Source organism: Giraffa tippelskirchi, chromosome X (assembly GCF_054371585.1).
Source record: "Giraffa tippelskirchi isolate mGirTip1 chromosome X, T2T-mGirTip1v1.2.pri, whole genome shotgun sequence".
NCBI classification, from domain to species: Eukaryota; Metazoa; Chordata; class Mammalia; order Artiodactyla; family Giraffidae; genus Giraffa; species Giraffa tippelskirchi.
In genome coordinates, this window is record NC_137289.1 from 28,937,742 (window position 1) to 28,962,744 (window position 25,003).

General features: G+C 37.3%; 1 protein-coding gene across 17 annotated transcripts in view; it reads left to right on the forward strand.

Annotated features, from left to right (window-relative positions):
- THOC2 (THO complex subunit 2) overlaps positions 1-25,003 on the forward strand; it is a 119,559-nt gene that overhangs the window by 38,956 nt on the left and 55,600 nt on the right. For all 17 annotated transcript variants that reach the window (XR_014075711.1, XM_081565222.1, XM_081565223.1 and 14 more), the window contains exons 8-9: positions 11,893-12,059; positions 23,402-23,494. Coding sequence is in view for 16 of the 17 variants with exons in the window: in XM_081565222.1 (XP_081421348.1) it covers positions 11,893-12,059; positions 23,402-23,494 (260 nt within the window). In the remaining variant the exon portion in view is untranslated. The remainder of the gene's footprint in view (positions 1-11,892; positions 12,060-23,401; positions 23,495-25,003) is intronic.

Here is a 25,003-nt window from a genome sequence, read left to right on the forward strand (position 1 = left end):
GTAGGTTTTCCTTTCTGTTCTTTCCAGGGTAGGCTCTACATTTTTCCTGCAGCATTTTGATCTAGTTTGAGATCTTTGGCAGTACTACCTTGCTATAGGTTTGTCTTTCCTTGTATCCTGCCTTGTACTGTCAAAATGGTATTCCCTACATAAAAGTTCTGTGCTGTATGAGGTCTTCACATTTTTAAAAACTTTATCTGCTTGTTTGTTGACATCTCTTGTCTGTCCTTGTTCCTTCTATTTTTTGTCCTTGTGAGTTTATACTTTATTAGTTCTTTGTTATTTTGGGAACATTTCAGAGAGGGATTTTTGTATGCTTTTATCTAACTGAGAAAACCATATACTACGTACTTTCTTTTCTTGAACTTTGTCCCCATAAAGAACAGTATCTGAAGAACAGTGTGGCAATCATAGCTGTAAGCTCATGACTCACATGGATATTCCATGAATTTAAAGAATTTGATTTCTTGGGCTAACCCTCTATTCTAGTCTGTCAGGTGTACTACAAAGCACGATAGCCCAGAAGCACTCAAATGCCACCTCTGCAGTGTAGACTTCTATGGCTACCTCCCCCCCCCACCCCAACACTCCCTATTGTTCACTGTATTTCTTCTGAGCATTTGGCACCACATAATATGCACTGTATTTTATGCCACACCCCTACTGGAATGTAAGTAAGTTCCATGAGAACCAGGGTTTTTGTCTGTTTTGTTTAGTACCTCTAACCTTAGTGCCTGGTACGTAGGTGCTGAATAAATACTTGTTGAAAAACAAATGAATGTTTCCCCCTTTCTGGGATAGTTTATACTGATTCTTAGCCTCTTTCTCCCAACATGGAGGATTTGAGAAAGTTCATTTCCATGGCTCAGTGTTTGTTTCCCTTTGGCTAGCTGATTCCTCTCCTCCCCCATTGTCTGAGAAAGAAATTTTTTATAGTTGAAGTTAAGACTGAGTACTCACTCTTTCAGTGTTAGAATTTACCAGATTCCTCCTCAATGTAGACTCTAGGTAGTCCTTGTCTCATCTGGCCAGAGGAGTTCACTGACGTAGCATCCTGCTTTTCATGACATCTTTGGATGAGTTTCCTCCTGTTTATTCCCATTGTTTTCTCTCTAGGAGCAATCTAGACAGATAATACCTAAGCTATCTCAGGTCTGATCTCCTTCATCAGCCACTGACAGAACTGGTATCTGGTTTGGGAGGCTTGCATTTTAGATACACTTATATTTCAGGGTACTTGGTCTGATCAGGAGAAATCCTTATTTATCATTCTATAATTAAAAGGTAGTCATTTGCTCCCTAAAAGATTGTGGCACATCAAAATTTTGTGTCCTAAATATGAAAAACAGTATTTATATTCTGTCAGATAGCCTTGGGCCGTTTACTGCAAGCAAGCAAGGAATAAGAACAATTATGAGTCTATCTGGTGGTTGCAATCTCAAGTCTGACAGTAAGTTTGAGAAACTTGATAGGAATATATAGTGATTATTAGGCTCTTGAGCTGCCATGTCATAGATGCCTCACAGATGATCCCCACATCAAGATGGCAAAAAGCATATTTTAGAAATTAGGGGAAAGAGTATCAGAGATGAACTCTGTTTTTTGGCTATGCTGAGCAACTTGTGGGATCTTTTCCCTACCAGGCATTCAACCTGGGCCCTTAGCAGTGAAGGTGCTGAGTCCAAACCACTGGACTGCTGAGAAACTCCCAGAGATGGACTCCTTTGATTGCTGAACTAAACTATAAGCTGTCTATTCTTCTGTATGCCCTTCAGAAAAAGTAATAGCTAGTAGGTATTCTTTCCTTTTCTTTCTTCTAAATTAGTGGTCAGCAAACCTTTTCTGTAAAGGATGAGATGGTAAATATTTTTTTTCCTTTGTGGGTCATATGTTTTTTGTTGCAGCTACTCACTTTTTCCATTGTAGTGTGAGATCAGCCGTGGACAATATGTAAATAAAGGAGTGTCTGTGACAGCACAACTTTACTTGACAAAAATCGAATGGGTTTGATCCATAGGGTGTGGTATGCTGATCGCTGCTCTCAATCAAAAGTTATGGCTAAAAATTAGTCGTGGAGCTAGCTTGAGTTTAGTTTTGGAGACTGAAAATGATTCTTGCTGGTTTGGAGTTTAGTGGCCCAGGATCTTTTTGGCTTTGACTCTCTGATCCTTTCCTTCTCATGCAGAATCAGAGCCCTCTTCACCAAACCTCAGGACCTTCATTTGTCACCTGGTGTCCAAGGTTGTAAATCTGACTGGAGGTGGGAAGAGTGGGGTGAGAGTCTCTCCTCCTCCAGTCTCACAAGTCCTTTTAGTTGCTTGTTAAGTGACCAAAGAAACATTACAAACAAAACCCCAAGTCAAATGATTTTATTCTTTGGCAGATTATGGGACATTTAACTACTTTGAGTACATTATCTTGAGTGTACTTAGTATTCTGTCTTTAGGTCAGTTTGGATATAAGAGCCATTCAGCTTTGAAGCTTCTTATTGTATCAACACTCTCCTATCCCTTGGAAGCGGAAACCAGCTGACTGCTTCCTTTACCTAAGGCTTTGCTTTATTGGTGTTTCTTTACTATACATGAGTTACAAAGAAGTCATTTATCTCTACTATGAAAAAGAAGACAGCAATTGGTGTTCTTAAGTATAGTTTTTTTTAAAAACTATTATACTTTTATTTTGTTGGATGCATTGCTCTGCAGCTTGCTTCTCTGATTCTTGCCTTGAAATGTGCCGCTGCTGCTGCTAAGTCGCTTCAGTCGTGTCTGACTCTCTGCGACCCCATAGATGGCAGCCCACCAGGCTCCACCGTCCCTGGGATTCTCCAGGCAAGAACACTGGAGTGGGTTGCCATTTCCTTCTCCAATCTTGAAATGTGCAGTTTTTTGCAAATACTATTTCTTAGAAATAGTCTAGCATAAGTTTTCATTAGCCTGTTTTAGTCCATTCAGGTTTCTGTAACCAAATATCACAGACTGTGGGGCTTATAAACAACAGAAATGTACTTCTCACAGTTTTAGGGGCTGGAAGTCCAAGATCAGGGTGCCAGCATGGTTAGGTTCTCATGACAGCCCTCTTCTGGGTTGCAGACTGCTAACTTACTGTTGTATCCTCATGTGGTAAAAGGGGCAAGGGAGCTCTCTTTTCTAAGGGCATTACTCTGATTCATGAGACTATGCTTTTATGACCTATTCATCTCTCAAAGAGCCTACCTCCTAATACCATTTCATTGGGTATTAGAATTTCAACATGAATTTTGGAAGTACAAAAAAACATTCAGACCATGGCATAGCCTGCTTCTAAAGTAATTCTACATGCCAGAGCTACATCATGTCCTTTTGTTCAGAACATGGTTTTTCGTTGTCTTATAAGGTTTATTCTGTCAGGAACATGATAATTGAAGCTATCATTCTGTTTTATTGTCAAAAATGTATAGGCTGGACGTCTCTCCCAGTCATGTTTACAGTGTTACCTAGGTCTTGTTGTTTCTGTTAAGAATCTCAATTTGACCTGTCCCTAAAAGAACCATTGTCGCTTTGATCATGTTTTTTGCCTCTAATTGCAGTTAGTTGCTCTAATACTGGCCATCTTATCCATCTTTGGGGAACATTCAGTTACTTTTCATTGCATTTTTTTCCAAAGATGTATCATCCAAAAGGTGTGAACTTTCATTATGGGTAGGGAAGGCATTTTATTAATCTCTGTATCACAAGCATTTGGTACATAGTGGGTAGTTACTTAATGTTTATTTAAATGAAGGAATGAATCCATGGCCATTACAGGTCCACCGTTTAAAAATGTTACTTCCCATATGGTTCCCTGTTTGTTTCTGAAAAAGCGTGTGTGTGTGTGTGTGTGTGTGTGTGTGTGTGTGTGTGTGTATTGCTTAATGTAGCTGATGTAGAGGTAGGGGGTAGGCTTATGCTCTTTCTTAGGATGACATGATTATCAATGCTTGGGCTGGATAAAAGCCTTTTTAAGATGTTTGAGCACAAGATTGCCTGTTCCACCACAACTGCCATTAGAAAAAAAATAATTTTGTACATTTTAAGCTTACTTATGGTTACTAAAATCTCAATTGTATATGAAATAGCTTAACTTATTTAGCAGATCTCTACCATTTTAAAAATGATTTTCTAAATCCTTCATTTGGTTTCTTTTTCTTTGTTATATAGCATATGCGTGTTAGTCACTCAGTCGTGTCTGACTCTTGCGATCCCATGTACTATAGCCTGCTAGGGTCCTCTGTCCATGGGATTCTCTAGGCAAGAATACTGGAGTGGGTAGCCATTTCCTTCTCCAGGGCATCTTCCCAACCCAAGGATTGAACCCTGTTCTGCATTGCAGGCAGATTCTTCACCGTCTGAGGCACTGGGAAAGCCCATTATGTAGCATAGGTCATTCCAATTGATTGGACTCACTTATGGCACTTGAGACATATAACAGAAAACTCATGAGCCAGGTTTTTTTGGTAAGAGATGCAAACATTGTCATCTGTTATAAATAAATGTCACATCCTGTTCATCTAGGTTACAATCTTTTTTTTTTTTTTTAAATAAATTTATTTATTTTAGTTGGGGGCTAATTACTTTACAATATTGTAATAGTTTTTGCCATACATTGACATGAATCAGCCATGGGTTTACATGTGTTCCCCTTCCTGGACCCCCCACCCACCTCCCTCCCCATCCCATCCCTCTGGGTCATCCCATTGCCCCGGCCCTGAGCCCTTGTCACATGCATCGAACATGGAATGGTGTTCTGTTTCACATATGATAATATACATGTTTCAATGCTATTCTCCCAGAACGTCCCACCCTCACCTTCTCCCTCAGAGTCCATAAAATTGTTCTATGCATCTGTGTCTCTTATTCTGACTCGCATATAGGGTTATCGTTACCATCTTTCAAATTCCATATATATGCATTAGTATACTGTATTGTTGTTTTTCTTTCTGGCTTACTTCACTCTGTATAATGGGCTCCAGTTTCATCCATCTCAGTAGAACCGATTCAAATGTATTTTTTTAATGGCTGAGTAATATTCCATTGTGTATATGTACCACAGCTTCCTTATCCATCCGTCTGCTGATGGACATCTAGGTTGCTTCCATGTCCTGGCTATTGTAAACAGTGCTGCGATGAACATTGGGGTACACGCGTCTCTTTCAATTCTGGTTTCCTCGGTGTATATGCCCAGCAGTGGGATTGCTGGGTCATATGGCAGTTCTATTCCCAGTTTTTTAAGGAATCTCCACACCGTTCTCCATAGTGGCTGTACTAGTTTGCATTCCCACCAACAGTGTAAGAGGGTTCCCTTTTCTCCACACCCTCTCCAGCATTTGTTGCTTGTAGACTTTTGGATAGCAGCCATTCTGACTGGTGTGAAATGATACCTCATTGTGGTTTTGATTTGCATTTCTCTAATAATGAGTGATGTTGAGCATCTTTTCATGTGTTTGTTAGCCATCTGTATGTCTTCTTTGGAGAAATGTCTGTTTAGTTCTTTGGCCCATTTTTTGATTGGGTCGTTTATTTTTCTGGAATTCAGCTGCAGAAGTTGCTTGTATATTTTTGAGATTAATTGTTTGTCTGTTGCTTCGTTTGCTATTATTTTCTCCCATTCTGAAGGCTGTCTTTTCACCTTGCTTATAGTTTCCTTTGTTGTGCAAAAGCTTTTAATTTTAATTAGGTCCCATTTGTTTATTTTTGCTTTTATTTCCAATATTCTGGGAGGTGGGTCATGGAGGATCCTGCTGTGATTTATGTCGGAGAGTGTTTTGCCTATGTTTTCCTCTAGGAGTTTTATAGTTTCTGGTCTTACGTTTAGATCTTTAATCCATTTTGAGTTTATTTTTGTGTACGGTGTTAGGAAGTGTTCTAGTTTCATTCTTTTACAAGTGGTTGACCAGTTTTCCCAGCACCACTTGTTAAAGAGATTGTCTTTTCTCCATTGTATATTCTTGCCTCCTTTGTCGAAGATAAAGGTGTCCATATGTGCGTGGGTTTATCTCTGGGCTTTCTATTTTGTTCCATTGATCTATATTTCTATCTTTGTGCCAGTACCATACTGTCTTGATGACTGTGGCTTTGTAGTAGAGCCTGAAGTCAGGCAGGTTGATTCCTCCAGAATAAAATACTTAGGAATATATCTACCTAAAGAAACAAAAGACTTATATATAGAAAACTATAAAACACTGATGAAAGAAATCAAAGAGGACACAAACAGATGGAGAAATATACCGTGCTCATGGATTGGAAGAATTAATATAGTGAAAATGAGTATACTACCCAAAGCAATCTATAGATTCAATGCAATCCCTATCAAGCTACCAATGGTATTTTTCACAGAGCTAGAACAAATCATCTCACAATTTGTATGGAAATATAAGAAACCTCGAATAGCCAAAGCAATCTTGAGGAAGAAGAATGGAACTGGAGGAATCAACCTGCCTGACTTCAGGCTCTATTACAATCTTAAATTGCCTCTAGAAAGAAATTGGTTGACATTGCAGATCACTGTAAAATAACCTTTGTGGAATAATACTGTTAAACAAAACATAATGTATCAATGGTTCATTCTGTAACACATTGAAAATATAAACTGTGAAGCAGTGTGAATGAAACAACATTTCCATGTAATATATTGCTGTTCTAGTCCTTATACACAAGTTTTGTGGACTGTAGCTTAATGGGTAATTATAAGCTAACAATTTTTTCAAAAGTATATTCAATGTATCTTTTGTTCTCTGATAGAATAGAGCATTGTTCATTTTTATTTAGTTGAGTGAATTTAGTAAATGTAGGAGTAGTTATAAGGTTGGGAAGTTTGCTAGATCCTACTTCCATACTCTATTGTTAGTGTTATAGCAGTTTGAAGGCTTTTTTTTTTTTTTTCAACTTTATGTAGGTATAAAGTGTTAGTCGTTCAGTTGTGTCTGACTTTTTGGGACCCCATGGACTGTAGCCCACCAGGCTCCTCTGTCCATGGGATTCTCCAGGCAAGAATACTGGGGTGGGTAGCCATTCCCTTCTCCAGGGGATCTTCCTGACCCAGGGATTCGAACCTGAGCCTCCTTCATTGCAGGCAGATTCTTTACTGTCTGAGCCACCACGAAAGCATATTTAGGCATAATTGCAATACAATAAAATGTGCATATTTAAAGTGTACAGCTTGAGTTTTGACACATATATACACCTGTGAAAACATCTCCACAATCTAGATAATGCACATTTCTATCACCCACCCTCCAAATTTCCTCTTGTCCCTTTGTATTTCCTTCCTCCTTACTCTCTATTTCCTCCCGGGATAATCAATGATCTGTTTTCTTTCTTTTTTATAGTGCTGTTGCATTTTTTTTAATTTGTAAAGTTTTAAAAATATTTTGTCTGTACTTGGTCTTCATTGTTGAACATGGGTTTTCTCTAGTTGTGGTAAGCAGGGTCTAATCTCCAGTTGCATTGTGCAGGCTTCTCATTGCAGTGGCTTCTCTTGTTGCAGAGCATATACTCTAGGGCATGCGGGCATCAACAGTTGTGGCTTGCGGGCTCTAGAGCATCGGCTTGGTAGTTGTGGTGCATGGGCTTAGTTACCCCATGGCATGTGGAATCTTTCTGGAGCAGGGATCAAACCTATGTCCCCTGCATTGGCAGGTGGCTTCTTAACCACTGGACCACCAAGAAAGTTCAGGGATCTGCTTTCTAAACTGTAGATTAGTTTACATTTTCTATAATTCTTTTATAAATGAAATCATACAGTGAACATTTATTTTTGGTCTGACATTTCATTCAGCATAATTATTTTGTAATTTATCCATGGCGTTGCTTGTATTAGTTGTTCTTGTTATTGTTGAGTAGTATTCCACTGTATATTTACAGTTATACTGTACTACATTTTATCCATTCACTTGTTGATGGATATTTGAGAGTGTCCTATTATAAATAAAACTGCTGTGAATATTTGTGTATAGGTCTTTATATGGACATAGACATTTTTTCTCTTGAGGTAAAACCTAGGGATGAAATGGCTGGGTCATGTGGTAGGTGTTAAGTTTAACCTTTAAGGAAGCTGCTGATTTTATAAAGTAGTCATACTATTTTACATTGTATATTTCCACCAGCAGCATTTAAAAATTCCAGTTGCTATTTTGGAGTCATTTGTACATTCATAGGCCATACTTTTTGAGGGTGCAAGGAAAGGCAAAAATATTCAGAAGTTTTCCTCCCAGAGCTTTAGGTAAACATCTCTGGAGAATTTATGAAAGTTGAGCTCTTTTCTGTAAGATGATCATTATATTGGTCCTTTCTTTCCTTAGTATGAGAAATGGAAGAAAAATGTATTCTAAGCTTTGGTTTCATAAAAAGAGGAAGGAAATACATTTGGAGGGTTTGGTTTTCTAAGTGATGGCTAAGATACTTCAAATTAAACATTAGCTTTATAGCAGTTAATATGCTTAAGTGTGGAGATAATAGAAGTAACTCTTTAATAGAGAAATCATTAATGGATTATATAAGAATTTTCTTTGAAAAATCCTCTAAGTCATCCATAAGGTACAGTAGTTAGACCCAACATCTCTCCCTTAATTGACACTGTTCTTTTTTGCTCCAGCATTAGAATAAATCAGTGTTTATTTGCTTGCCCCAGATGAAGTGGTTAGCTTGCATTTAGGGGCTATGCCTCATGAAAAATCTGTAATTAATAATACTAGAATTCCATTCAGCTTGGTGCACAAGGCATAAGGGAACTGATGTAAACTGAGGGAACAGCAGATTGGTGTGCTCACTCTGGGTCATCAGCATATATTATTTTGAGATGAATGGTGGATGAGACTGACTATATCATTTATTTTTTAAATTAATTTTTAAAATTTAATTTTTATTATAGTTTTGCAATGTTGTGTTAGTTTCTGCTGTACAGCAAAGTGAATCAGCTATACATATACATATAGCCCGTCTTTTTTGGATTTCCTTCCCATTTAGGTCACCACAGAACTTTGAGTAGAGTTCCCTGTGCTATACAGTAGGTTCTCATTAGTTATCTATTTTATACATAGTAGTGTGTATGTGTCAGTCCCCGTCTCCCAGTTCATCCCACTTCACCCTTCCCCCCTTGCTGTCCATATGTTTGATCTCTGCATCTGTTGTTTCTATATTTCTGCTTTGTAAATAAGTTCATCTGTACCATTTTTCTTGATTCCACCTATAAGTGATATTATGCGATATTTGTTTTTCTCTTTCTGACTCACTCTGTGTGACAGTCTCTAGGTCCATCCATGTCTCTGCAAATGGCACAATTTTGTTTCTTTTTATGGCTGAGTAATATTCCATTGTATGTATGTACCACATCTTTATCCATTCATCTGTTGATAGACATTTAGATTGCTTCCATTATCCTGGCTGTTGTAAATGCTGCTTCAGTGAACATTCAGATGCTGCATGCATCTTTTTGAATTATGGTTTTCTCCAGGTATATGCCCAGGATTGGGGTTGCTGGGTCTTATGGTATTAGGTTGGTGAAAGAGTAATTGTGGTTTTGGACCCTGAATTTTAAATCATTATAACTAGGCTCAAAGATGTCTTTATTAATCAAAATAGGAACCATTACAGTCAACATATTTTTGCCAATGAAAAATAAGTTTGTTTATTCCTGTAGCATAAAAATCTGTGCTTTGGGATTCAGTGAACTCTTGGAAAGCATTTTCTGTCTCCTGATGATTGTAGAAGCATTTTCCCTGCAAAAGGTTGTTGAGATGCTTGAAGAAGTGGTAGTTGGTTGACAAGAGGTCAGGTGAATATGGTGGATGAGGTGAAACTTCGTAGCCCAATTCGTTCAACTTTTGAAGCATTGGTTGCGTGCTGTGCAGTTGAGTGTTGTCGTGGAGAATTGGGTCCTTTCTGTTGACCATTGATGGCTGCAGGTGTTACAGTTTTCCGTGCATCTCATTGATTTGCTGGGCATACTTCTCAGATGTAATGGTTTCGCTGGAATTCAGAAAGCTGTAATGGATCTGACCGGCACACACAGATCACCAAACAGTGACCATGACCTGTTTTTGGTGCAAGTTTGGCCTTTGGAAGTGCTTTGGAGCTTCTTCTTGGTCCAGTCACTGAGCTGGTCATTGCTGGTTGTTGTATAAAATCCACTTTTTGTTGCATGTCACAATCCAATTGAGAGGTGGTTTGTTGTTGCATAGAAAAAGAGAAGATGACACTTCAAAGCGATGACTTTTTTGATTTGCAGTCAGCTCATGAGGCACCCACTTATCAAGCCTTTTCACTTTTCCAATTTGTTTCAAATGCCAAATGACCACAGAATGGTCGATGTTGAGTTCTTGGGTAACTCCTCATGTAGTTGTAAGAGGGTCAACTTTGATGATCCTCTCAATTGGTTGTTGTCAACTTCCAATGGCTGGCCACTGTGCTCCTCATCTTCAAGGCTTTCATCTCCTTTGCAAAACTTCTTGAACCACCGTTGCACTATATGTTTGTTAGCAGTTCCTGAGCCAAATGCATTGTTGATGTTGCGAGTTGTGTCCACTGCTTTACGACTCATTTTGAATTCCAATAAGAAAATTGCTCAAATTTGCTTTTTGTCTAACATCATTTCCCTGGTCTAAAATACATATGAAATAAATAGCAAGTAATAAGTTATTAGCCAAAAAACATAAAGGGAGAAATGCACATTAAAATGATATAGAACATAAGCATATTTATTTAAGAATGTATTCCAATATCAAATGGCAAAGTTCAACAATACAAAACCACAGTTACTTTTGCACCAACCTAACAGTTCTGTTTTTAATTTTTTAAGGAACCTCTATACTGTTCTCCATTGTGGCTGTACCAATTTACATTCCCACCAATGGGAATGTAAGGCCAGACACTATAAAACCCTTAGAGGAAAACGTAGGCAGAACACTCTATGACATAAATCACAGCAAGATCTTCTGTTGACTATATCATTTAAATGATTTGTCTCTTTTATTTTGCATTGTTTATTATGTGTAAATGGTTGCATTCTCAAATGCACATATGATCTAACTACACTATAATTATAGTAACAGCTGAAGCTGAATGCAAATAGAGGTAATAATAGTATTGAGAGTAGGGTGGCTGATAGGAATGTTTATTAAATTCATGTCTATTGGCCTTTTTAACTTACTCTAGAAGTTTAGTGTGTATAAGTAACCATCAGTCCCTACTAAGTGCTTCTTTCCCTTCTCTTTCCTGCTCTACCTAGATTGTTTTCTTACTTCTCTGTTTACTTATGTTTTTGTCCCCAGCTCCTTGGTATTCTCATATCTTTAGTATCAGCAGTGTACCTGATTTCCTTTAGAATTACTGCCCAAAACTATGAATGTACAGTTACTTTTTGTAGCTTTGTTGTGTATGTAAGATAAACTAAAATATGATTCTGAAAATGATGCTCTACTTTCACAAACCTGAACTTCTAACTTGTTTATCCACATTCTAAATAGTTCTGCCTAAAAGTTGGCTAACTTGTAAAACACATTGTTTGATTTTCATATTTTGATAAGAATTAAAAATGTGAATCTCTTTCACTAGTGTGAGTAAACAAGAACTGATGAGATAACGTGGCCTAGAAGAAGGTTCACTTGAGTTAGCGTCACAGGGTCCTGGGCTCCATTCTCAGTCGTGTCAGTAATCTGCTCTGTAATCCTGGGCAAATCATGTTTCTCATCTGTAAAATGTGGGGGGTTGTCTTGATGACCTTGAAAATGAAGATTTCCCTCTGGGGCAGAGAAGGCAAACTTGTAAAAGAAGTTGTTTTTAAAAACATCTTTATTTTATGTAAGTTGTCCTGAAAGTTAATGATTTTTCTAGAAATGATGTATAATCACTTTTGAATTTGTGTATATCTCATCTGTTACAGGATGCTTTAATCTGGATCCCAATAGAGTTCTGGATGTCATTTTAGAAGTGTTTGAATGCAGGCCAGAACACGATGACTTCTTTATATCTTTATTAGAATCTTACATGAGTATGTGTGAACCGCAAACACTGTGTCATATTCTTGGGTTCAAATTCAAGTTTTATCAGGTAAAAAAAAAAATATGTGTGTATGTATATGTGTGTGTGTGTAAATTTTGTGATTTTATATGTAAAATTTAATTTGAATTTTATTTGTAAATGATTGGTTTCAGCTCAGCCATTTTAGCAGAAGGGATAAGAAACTGTATTAGTGGTATGAATGATGTGATGTGAAAGTCTCAAAGCCTAATAAATTTTTGCCTTGAGAGAGAGGGAGTCAGGGAAGACTTTACAGATATAACATTTTTTTTGGAACCTGGTGCTTGAAGGCTGTACAAGTTTGTTGAGAGTTGTCTGTGCAAAAGTAACAAATAGTGTGTGAATGAAGACATGGGAGACAGAATGTATATAACAAGTTGAAGAAATGGTACTTAGTCTCATGTGGCTGGATTGTAAGATATAGGGGGAAAAGGGACAGGAAGTGAGGTTGGAAAGATTGGCACAACTTTAGATTGTCAGGAGCCTTGAATGCTGTGTTGAGTTAGAATTTTATCATATAAGTAGTTACCGTTGAAATTTTTTATGGATGTGAATAAATTCTTGAGGCCTATCTTACATCATTTTTCACTTAAACCACTATGTAGTCATGTTGCAGATCTGTGGCCTCTGATTATTTCTCTTTTAATCCATCTTTCACATTACGGATGTACTACTGTTACATTCTGAAAGAGATCTAATTAACACACTGCTTAAACACCTTTGCTGGCAGGATGAAATTCAAACTTTTAAATGTAGCAGAAAAGGCTCTTCACAATCTAGCCCCATTCTTTCTTTCTAGCCTTATCTTTAGTAATTTTTTTCCCTTCACATCTAATACTCTAGTCATATGAAATTACTAGCTGTTACTTGAACTTTGATATGGGCATTGCTATGTATAGACCTCTGTCTAAATGCAATTCCTTATAACTGGAAAATGTACTTACCCACCCCCTCTCATCTGTCTTTTCTTCATCTTGTAAATTCTTATTTATTCTTTAAGGTCAAGTACTTGAACTATAAAAGTTTTTGGTGGACACTTCACCCATGCAGAGTTTAAGTCACTTCTTAAATTCTGTTCTCATAAAACTTGACTCAGACTTCTAGCACTTATCATGTTATATTGGAATAAACTATGTCTGTCTCCTTTGCTTGGTGGTGAGTCATTTAGGACAGGGTCTATATTTTACTAATTTCTCTTGATTGATTTTATTGCTTAGCCTGTAGTAAAAGTTCACTAATTATTACAAATGAATGATCTATGTTTTAGGAAGATAACTCTCTTGATAGCGTGGAGGGTTTTAATGTAATAAGGCCTCTGTTGTCTTTCTGGTCTAGCTTTTCTAATTTGTCTACCTGCTTGGGATTTTCAACTAGTCAGGAAATACTCATTTACTGATTTTTTATGGTATGTTGTTGCTTTGTTAAGCACTGAGGATACTCTGGAAAAGAGTATCTATTTCTGTCCCTGAAAGCTCAAGTTCAGGATAGAAGGACAACTTCTCTTAGGATTCTCAAATGTAATCCACCTACTACCTTTGGTTATCTTCATTTTTCCATTTCTCTATAATGTTCCAGAAGAGAAATTAGTTCAGAACTAAAACTATATAACTTTTTGGTACCAAACAAGAGAAGTGTCAGGGTTTTGGGGCAAGGGCATTTCACCTTTGTTTAAAAATTAGTGATGGTAGCCATTCCTATTCCTACTGGCAGCCAGGGAGTCCACTCTTAGTATAGAGAAAGAGAAGTTAAGGTGTTTAATTGCACCTTGATTGTTTTGGATTTGAGAACATGAAGCCAACTGCTGAAGTGACAGGGTAGCTGAAATTTAACTTGAGCATGATTAATTAGAATATAGGTTAAGACTTTGGAGACTGAGGGTTTCAGGGCTTATTGCAGTGAATAATGATGACCTACTGCTTAATATAGTATTATTAGTTGAATATCAGTTTTAGAATTAAAACTTTCTGTATGAGACTATTCCTCATAATGGTAACACTTTTTGAACTGAATTAAAATATCCCTGGGGGTTAACCAATGTTAGAATGATCCTTTTTTTTTAAAAGTAGATAATGGGGCCTTTGTCTTATATAAGAAATGCCCAACCAAGAAATATTTGATTTAGAAATAACCTATTATTGGAAAGAGTAACCCTGGTATTGTTCTGTATAACATCATTTGCTTATTTTTATTGCCTGAGCAATCTTATTTTGAGAATCTGTAATCTTAAGGACTGCTGAGGGCAGGGCAAGAAATGTAAGAGATTTTAGATAATTTGTAATCTGGTGAGGTAAAGTAAGAAAAGCCACGAAAATCAAGAACTGCTGAGGGCTTATGACCTGGGGAATTGGTTCCTAAGCATATATGCTTACCCTGTGTACTGGTCTCTTGCCTAACTCTACCCACCCCCCACCCCCCACCATCACTTCCTGAAAATGTTTACTCGCCCTGTCCACAACCCATATGTTCACCAATTGGAAATTATTTGGTTTAACAGGGTTCTTTTATTTTTTTTTCCTTAATGCTAGGACTTCTAGGCAAAGGTAATTATTTCTGCTATAAAGTCAGAGTGATTTTATTCTGATTTCAACCTGGGATAACCTGTACTGGATGTTTTGACTTGGAACGGTGGTAGGGATGTAAGCAGTTTTAGAGTACACTTTGGAAAATTGAGCTGATTCAGTTCCCTTAACAGAGATTGCTGGAATAGAGGGTTTAGGGTCAGCACGAAGGGCAAGAAGAAAGGAGTACTAGCAAGTGTGAGGATACTGAAAGACAAACTTAGCTGGATTTGTCTTGCCACAGGAAGAGGAAGGAGATGATGACTCTCACCCTTGTCCCAGCTTCTTGGTTTCTTGATTCAGAACACAGTAATAGCGGTACCATGGTTATGCATTATTATAACCCAAATATACTCATTTAAGGAATGTTGACTGAACACCTCCTATGTGCCAGGTAGTGTCCTAAGTGCTGCGACTACATATGTAAGCAAATAAAAATCCTTGCCTTCATGATGCTTATATTCTAAGCAAATCATTTGATACATTAAAAGGTGATAAATGAGAGGGGGCAAAAGAAAAAAAAGAGCAGGATAAGGAAGAATGAGAGTACTAGGGTGGTGAAGTGGCAGTGTTAAACAAAAAAGTGAGAGCAGACCTCATTGAAAAGGTGAGTTTATTTAAGCAAAGAAACAGATGATGTGAGAGTGTAAACTGCAGATATTTGGAAGAGCCTCCAGGCGAAGAGAACAGCTAGGGCAACAGTCTTAAGGTGTGAGCATGCCTGATGTGTTGAATAACAGCAAGGAGACCAGTGTGGCTGGATCAGAGTGATTGAGTGGGAGAGTGGTAGGGTGTGAGGTCAAAGATGAGGGACCATATTACATGGAATTGGTGCAAGGTTTCTGACTTCCAATGCTGGGTGAAGCCAGTGGAGGTTTTGAGTGATATGATCTGGTATCGTTTTTTTCATCTTACTTCTCTTTTACTTTTTCATTTTATTATGAACATTTTTAGACATATAGAAAAGAGTGAATAGTGTGACTACCCATAACTCTATCACCTAGAAGTATGTTTATTAACACATTGGTATATTTTTTGGGGGGAAAATATTAATTTATATTACAGATCATGAATGGTTGCTCCTAAATATGTTAATTTGTATTTTTTAAAAGTAAGGACATTTTTCTATACAACCATGATACTAATTTTATATCTAACTAGATTGCTATCATAGCTCAGACCATATTCAGATTTTCCAAGTTGTCCTCCAAATGCATTTTACACCTGGTTTGTTCAAACAATGATCTAGTCAAAGACCACACAAATACAATATTTGATTTTGGGGATTTTTTACTCTCTTTTAATTTAGAATAATTTCCCCCACCCCTTCCATTAATAGCAGTGACTTGTTGAAGAGAACATTCCCAAAGAAGACTCCACCTTTTGGATTTATCTAGTTGCTTTTTGTGGTTGGTTTAATTTGTTCTTGATCCCCGGTTTTTCTTATATGCTTGGAGTTAGGACTAAAGGCTCGACTATGTTCAGGTAAAATATTAGTGGCAAAAATACTTCATAGGTTGTGTTACATGTTTCATATTGCATAGCATCTAATACTGACTTCTAATATTTCAGTAAGTTGATGACAATATAATCCCTCCATTATACAATGACATTTCCCCATCTTGTCAACAGCAAGTTATCTGTAGGTTGATATTTGGTAGCATGTGAATATCCAGTTTTTCATCAACCTTTCATTAAGTGTAATGTAACTAAATGGATGGTAGTTTTCTGAGTCAGTTATTTCCTTTGGGGTGCCAAATTGTTGGTTCACTAATTTTATCTTGCCATCTACATTTATGAGCCATCAGTTGTCCCTTATCAGCTTGAGTTGTTTGGTTATCCTGCAGTACAGTTCCTACTAGAAAGACAGACAAATACTTCAGTTTTTTTCCACATTAATTACTAGCCATCAGAGTAGGGAGTTTCTTTAGTAGACACATCTAATGGTGACATGACTGATGTGTGTGAGAAAGAGACAAGCGAGACAAAAAGAGTGTGTACATGTGCATTTTGGCTTAGGTTTTCAAAGAATCAGTATGGTTATGGTAGTAGTGGAAGTAGATGATGTTCTGAATATATTTTGAAGGTAGAGCCAATAGTATTTGCTGATGGATTAGATACAGAATGTGAGAAAGTAGAGTTAAGGACTGTCCTAAAATTATTTTTTTTGGACTGAGCAGCTAAAAAGATAGTTTTCATCATCAACTGAGATAGGGTAAATTTCAGGTGGAATGAGTTTGGAGTACTGTGGGCAGGAATCAGGAATTCAGTTTCGGGCATGTTAAGTTTGAAATACCTGTTAGAGATTCAGATATCCAAGTGGAGATGTTGAGCAAATAACTGGATATTTGGATTTGGTGTGCTGGAGAAAGAACTTGAACTAGAAAGGGCTAGAAATAGAAATGTGGGTGCCAAAAGCACACAGATGATATTTAAAGTTGTGATACTGGATGAAATCATTAAGTTGGATAGAGAGACGTAAGAGAACCAAAGGCTGAGCCTTGGGGCACTCTGATGTTAAAGGGCCTGGGAAAAGAGGAGGAGCCAGCAAAGGAGATGTAGAAGGAACACATGTAAGGTAAGAGGAAAACAAGAATATAGCATCTTGGAAGCTAAATGGAAGAAGGAATGATCAAATCTGTTAAGTGTCTCTGACAGGTCATTTAAGATAAGGACTAAAAAATGGTCATTGGATTTGTTAGCAGGGAGGTCAAAACTAGCCATATTTGTAGAGTTTGAGTGATGTTAAAAGAGAATGGGGAGAATGGAATTAGAGACATTGAGAATAGACAACTGTGTAAAGGAGTTGGTACAGAGAGGCACAGATAAATGGAGTGGTAGCTGGTTGAGGAAGTGAACTCAAGATTTTCTTTGAAGATAGGAGAGAGACTATTTATGTGTTGATGGGAATGATTGAACAGAAAGAGAAACTGGTTATGTAGGAGAAAGAGGAGAGAATTATTGGATTAGTGTTCTTGAATAAGATAGAGAGAATGCAGCTTATGTAAGTGATGGATGAACTTTAGGACCACAGAGAGTTCACATATACTAACAGGTGGAAAGGTAGCATATGTGGTTACACTTGTTGGTAGGTGGATAGATCTGATGGTGAGAATTTGTAGAGGTCCTATTGATTGATCCAGTTTTCATGCTGAAATAGAAAGCAAATTCATCAGATGAAAAAGGGAATGATAGAGGAGATATTGGAGCTTAGGAGAGAAAGTAGGAAATAGTTGTATAAGAGAGTATGAGAGTGAATGGACTAGAGAAATAAGAGTATAGTTGGCAGCAACAGTAAAGACCCACTTGAGGGTGGATATGTGAAGTTAGTACTTTGAGGAGTTGTAGCTCTTGGTAATATTAGAATTTAGGATATGGAGTGAATGGCTGAAATAGAGTAGAGGAGGTCTTTGCAAGAGTGGAATTCAAGGAACTGAGAAACCAGCATGATGGAAGTATCACTAACATGTATATGAAAGTCTCCAAAAATTAAGAAAGGAATAGAGTTGGAGAAAGTGACAGTGAATCAGAAGCTAAGATCATTCATTGCTAAGTAAAGGGCAGTGACCCAGGGGTCCATAGATGACAACAATAGTACATAACTCAAAGTGGCAGAATATAGAACTCTCAGAGCTCTGTCCCTTCATAAAAGCAACTAATGTACTGGCAAAAAACTGTCAATCAACGTTCACAGAACTTTGGAATTTAGTAAAAACTTAAACAACCAAGGAATGATTTGGTGAAGAAAAAAGCTGCTGTTTGGGATAAGAGAGCTCTGTGGCATTTTAAATTGCCTGCCTACTATCTCTCACACCCAGAATGATGGTGGCTGTGAAGATAAAATCCTAGTACAGATTGCTAATGCCTGAGGATACAAAGAATTGTTCTCAAAGAATTTGGCCTGTCTGGCTACTCCCTGAAGGATTGGTGCAAGGGCTTGTCTTTGTTTTGCCTGACTGGGAGCATTCCTCCGGCTAGGGTGAAAATGAAGTTGCTCGGTTGTGTCCAACTCTTTGCAATCCCATGGACTAGAGCCTACCTCTCCATCCATGGGATTTTCCAGGCAAGAATACTGGAGTGGGTTGCCATTTCCTTCTCCAGGAGATCTTCCCGACCCAGGGATTGAACCCAGGTCTCCCACATTGTAGGCAGATGCTTTACCATCTGAGCCACCAGGGAAGTCCATTGGGCTAGGGTGGCTTTTGCCAAAAGCATTTGAAGACACAGTTACTTGCTTTAGCAGTCTGGAGTAAGACACAAGCAATAGAGAGACTGAAAGCCTGGGAAGGAAGAAGGAGAAAGAAAGGGGAATAAGGGCTTTAGAAAAGTTCTTGCCTGTACCATGGAATCAGGAAAAAAAAAAAAAAAGGCCAAGTGCATGCCCAGAACTGGATGCATGCTCTGGAAAGGGCTGAGAAGATCCAATGGTTTTTCCTCAGGCTGGCCTTCAGGCTCTGCACAAGCAGGAAGTGAAGACTAAGGCAAAGTTGTAAATGGCCTGGCCAACTGTTGAGGAGTGCCCTAACAGAGCCAGTGTGCAAAGACTGGAAGAGTATTTTTTTTTCTTTTCTCTTCAGGCCTTTAAGAAGTGCAAAACACTAGTTGACCACTAAGCTGAAAGAATACAAATTTCAGTGATCTCACACAACAGTAGTATAGACTACAAAGTTAATTTAGAGAAGTCATTAAATAAGCAAACAACAACAAACCACAATAAGCAGCATCAACAAATGCCATAGAGGGGGCAGAATCTGATTTTCAGAATTGCCACACAGTATTCAAAATGTTCAGTTTTCTACAGAAAATAATGAGTTTTGAAAAGGAACAAAGTAAGGCTTATTCATAAGAAAAAGAAAATTAATAGCAACTATCCCTGAGGAAGCTCAAGCAGTAGACATACTAGATAAATAATTTAAATCAATAATCCTAAATATGCTTAGTATCTATAAGAAACCATAGAAAAAGAACTAAAGAAAACCAGGAAAGCACTATCTTGCCAGACAGAGAGTATCAATAAAAATATAGAAATTATTAAAAATTATTGAAAAAGGAACCAAACAAATTCTGGAGCCAAAAATGTGGTAACTGAAATAAAAAATTCTCTAGATGGGTACAGCAGCAGATTTGAGAATGCTGAAGAAACAATTAGACCACTTGGTAAATTAATTGAAGTTTTATAGTCTGAGGAGCAGAAACAGAAAAGAATGAAGAAAAATCATCAGAGCCTAACAGACCTATGGGACACCGTCAAGTATACCAATATGTGAGGAGTTCCTTGGCTGTCCAGTGGTTAGGACTTGATGCTTTCACTGCTGTGACCCTGGGTTCAATTCCCGTTTAGGGAACTAAGATCCCATATGTGGTGCAGCCAAAAAAAAAAAAAAAAAAATGTCAGTATGTACATTGTGGAGTCCCAGAGGCAGAGGGGAGAGAGAGAAAAGGACAGCATATTTGAAAAAATAATGATGGAAACCTCAAATTTGATGAAATGTATGAATCTACACACCTAAGAAACTTAAGGAACACCACATGGGATAAACTCAGAGAATCCACACTGAGACACATTATAGTCAAATTATAACATAGTATATTTTATATATATACAATATATATAATATAGTCAAAGACAAAGAGAATCTTGAAAGCAGCAAAACAGATGTGATTCATTCATACAAGCGACCTCAATAAGATTGACAGCTGATTTCTTCAGAAGGCAGTGGAATGAACTATATAAAGTACTGAAAGAATGAAACCAAGAATTCTATATCCAACAAAACTATCCCTCAAAAATGAGAGATTATGATATTCCAAAATAAAAGTTGAGGGAGTTCATCGCTAGCAGACCTGCCCTACAATAAATGCTAAAGTGAGTCCTTTGGATTGAAATGAAAGGACACTAGACAGTAACTTGAAGCCATATGAAAAAATAAAGAACATTAGTAAATGTAACTACATAGCTAAATATAAAAGCCAATATTATTGTATTTTTTGGTTTGTAGCTTCTCCTTTTTTCTGATATGATTTAAAAGACAAAAGAATAAAACAACAATTATAAATCTAGTTGACACACAATGTAACAATATAAAGGGGGGAAGGATAGAGATTTATAGATGCAGAGTTTGTATAATATTGAAGCTAAGTTGATATTAATTCAAAATATGTTATTATAAGTTTAAGATGTTAATTGTTAACACTCAAGGTAACCACTAAGAAAATACTTAAAAAATAAATAGAAGAGGAAAGGAACAGGGAATTTAAAAAAAACACTAAGTGATGGAGGAAATGAGACAAATGAAATAAAATAAGACATAGAAAACAGGTAGTAAAATGGCAGAAGTCCTTCCTCATTACTAATTATTTAAATGTAAATGGGTTAAGCTTTGTAATTAAAAAGCAGAGTTTGGCAGAATGTATAAAAAAGCAAGATCCAGACCCACCAAGGTCGCGTGACTTTTCTATAGTGTTAAAATTCATTGTGATAAAATGAGAGGGGGAAAAAGTATGATTCAACTATATGTTATCTATAAGAGACTTACTTTAAGATCCAAAAATACAAATATGTTGGAAGCAAAAGTATGTAAATAGATAACCAATGCAAACAGTATCCAGGAGAGATGGGGTGGCTGTATAGACTTTTAAGTCAGATTTTTTTATAATAGATAACAAAAGACATTATATATTGATAAAAGGGTCAGCCTATCAAGAACATAAAGCAGTTAATAAATGTATGTGCACCAAACAGAGCCTCAAAATATATGAAGCAAACATTAGCAGGATTGAAGGGAGAAATAGTTCTACAGTAACTATTGTATATTGCCACACCCTACTCTCATTAGTGGATAGAAAAATTAGACAAAAGATCAGGGAGGAAATAGAGGACTTGAGCAACACTGTAAACCAGTTAGACTTAACAGACATATATAGAACAGTCCACTGGACAACAGTAGATTACACATTCTTCTCAAGTACACATGGAACATTCTCCAGGGTAGACCGTATATTAGACCACAGAATGAGTCTCAGTACATTTATAACATTGAAATCATGCAAAATATTTTCTTGGACCACAGCAGAATGAAACTGTATCACAAGAATAGTGAAGGACAGTGAGTGATAGAAAATTCAAAGCTGGGTGGGCTTTAGGGAGCATGGATGGAGAAAAGTCTGAAAACAACTATAAAAACAAAGATGATTCATACCCTACTTCCAGGCCTAGTAGTGTGAGGGGTCCAGGGAAAATAGCTACCACTTGACTGGGTTACAGTGGGAGTGGTGTTCCTAGTGAATGCTAGGTTCTGTTCAAATGTTAAGGTGAAAGGGGGGGAGGAGAGGTTTGGAGGATACATTTAGAGGAGAGTTTCAAGGTATAGGGGGTTTTGCTGAGGATGGGTCATGAATTCCAGAGGATACCATAGAAGTTCTTTAAAAATGTAGATACATAAGATAGGACAGAATAGGGATTGTGCAGAGTGATATGAAGATCAGGGTACAGGAATTGACATTTGGCTCTGAGAGTTGGGGGCTTCTTGTGACTCACTTAAGCAGAGTTAACTGGGAAAATGTGAATATTCCTGGTGGATTCAAGTCAGTGAGCTTTTGTGGTTTTGCTCTGAAACCATGACCATTTGTTTTCATGGAAAAATGTTTTGATACTAAAATAGCCATTTAAAAGCAATTAAAATCAAACTGTTGTTAAGTTGAGGACTTAATCTGTCTTAAAAATCATGGTGAAATAATGCCTTTTTTAATATATCTGTTAGTTTTGTTAGCTTCATATGTGCATAACACATATCACAATTATGGGAGGAAGTTTACTCATAAAGATCTCAAGTTCAGTGTTGAGTAGAAGCAAAACATAATGTATTGTCACCATTTGCTTTTTATTTGCATTGGGCCATTTAGTAATTGCCAGTTGTCCTCATTTCATTCTTCTATTCATCTGACCCCAGGCCATTTAAAAATTAAGCGAAAGTCATCTTGATAGCCTTCAGAGATCCATCTGTTTCTCAGTAGGACCAATAGAGCTGACCTGGGATTGGCCATTCCTAGTTTTAAAATGTTTAATTATCCATGTGTAATAAGTATAGTAGTAGTAGTAGTGTTAATCCCTCAGTGGTGTCCAACTCTTTGCAACCCCATGGACTGCAGCCTGCCAGATTCCTCTGTCCATGGGATTCTCCAGGCAAGAATACCAGAGTGGATTGTCATTTCCTCCTCCAGGGGCTCTTCCCGGCCAAGGAATGGAACCTAGGTGTCCTGCATTATTGGCATATTCTTTACTGTCTGAGCTACCAGGAAAGAAGTACAGACACCCGTTTTGAAGGGGAAGTCAGCTGACAAGCAGATATACTTAGGACAGAACCCAAGAAATAAAAGAACAGGGAGAAAAGTATAAAGCAGACACAGATGGTTCCACACTTGCAAATTTGTCAGTCTTGTCTATCTGCAACTCCACTGAGAAGTACTTGAAAAAGCAAGTTAAGAAAACACACATATAAACAGAAACCCAAACTAAGTATTATGCAGTATAAAATCTCATTCTGTTCAGGTTTCGGATTTTATTCAAATATTAGCATGTGTCCATTTTTGAAACTGCTTTTCTTGTGTTCATCAGTTGTACCAGTGTGAAAAGAGATATTCACATGATTATATTTGTCCTGAATTCGGGTGTTATTCATGGTTGGGAAGAGCAATGAAGCTTATTGTTGCCCTAGAGTTATTTGATCTAATTGTTCTTAATTATTGGTAGATTAAAAAGATAGATTTTAGTTGTACTTTTTGCACTAAATAGAAACTTTTCTTTTGTTTTTCAAGGAACCAAATGGAGAGACTCCTTCATCTTTATACAGAGTTGCAGCAGTGCTTCTACAATTTAACCTTATTGATTTAGATGATCTTTATGTACATGTAAGTTAAGTGGGCTGCTAAGAATATTGGTTATTCATCCCAGGGATGGGGAAGAGCCATATAGCACTCCAAGATTGGTTCTAGACTCTCAAGTCCTCCATGACCCACCTCCCAGAATATTGGAAATAAAAGCAAAAATAAACAAGTGGGACCTAATTAAAATTAAAAGCTTTTGCACAACAAAGGAAACTATAAGCAAGGTGAAAAGACAGTCTTCAGAATGGGAGAAAATAATAGCAAACGAAGCAACAGACAAACAATTAATCTCAAAAATATACAAGCAACTTCTGCAGCTGAATTCCAGAAAAATAAACGACCCAATCAAAAAATGGGCCAAAGGACTAAACAGACATTTCTCCAAAGAAGACATACAAATGGCTAACAAACACATGAAAAGATGCTCAACATCACTCATTATTAGAGAAATGCAAATCAAAACCACAATGAGGTACCATTTCACACCAGTCAGAATGGCTGCTATCCAAAAGTCTACAAGCAATAAATGCTGGAGAGGGTGTGGAGAAAAGGGAACCCTCTTACACTGTTGGTGGGAATGCAAACTAGTACAGCCACTATGGAGAACAGTGTGGAGATTCCTCAAGTCTTAATTTTTCAACCCCTATTACATTATCGCTTTGTGTTTGCTTTATAAAGTGAATGAATTTAGTTTATTGGAACCATGGAAATGAAATACCTTTTGTCACTGCTACAGAATTCAAGGTTGACTGTGAAATTAAAGTTCTTAATTGTCATAAAGACATATGTCCTGGAGAGAGAGGCCAAGTTCTAATCAATGTGGTTTTAGACTTCTGTATTATACACAGATTGTGGGAAATATGGGATTACCTAAATAGTTCTTCCTTCTCCCCTAAGTGTTAATTTTGAGGATTCAGGATGAATTTGGAACTTTTCATGTACTTCTAAAAGATAGCTTCTCTGGTGTTTTTACTGCTGGATAATAGATGACTAGTATTGTGCTTTTATTGCAGGATCTAGAGGAATGTGTATGTGGTTGTGATAGATGACCTCTAGTTTAGCAACAGCTTAGCCTGTCAGTTTGAAAACACTAGGTTTGTAGTATAGAATTTCTTGTTTTATTAGGTGGTGCGTTAGGATATCTGTGAACTGTTCAAAACTGACATCATCTTCACTGCCTTTGAAATCACTTTCTAACTTCTAACTTCCTTGCCTGTCATTACATATTATGGTTACAGAGCTGAGTGAAATCTGATCACTATCTTGGAAGCAGTCATAGTCTAGCAAGGGAGAAAACATTTTGCATTCTATAAGTACTTTATTGGAAATATTCACATAGTGCTATGAGGGCTCAAAATAGGTAGTGACCATCTCTGTCATTGGGGGATCTGGGAAAGCTTCTCCAAAGCTTCTTGAACTGGGAACTTGATAGATGAGTAGGCCTGGCTATTGAGCCAGGCTTAGATAGGTGGAAAGCGTTGTAGGTAGAATTAACTGAATATGAAGGCAAGAGGTTTGAAAAGATTTCATTAT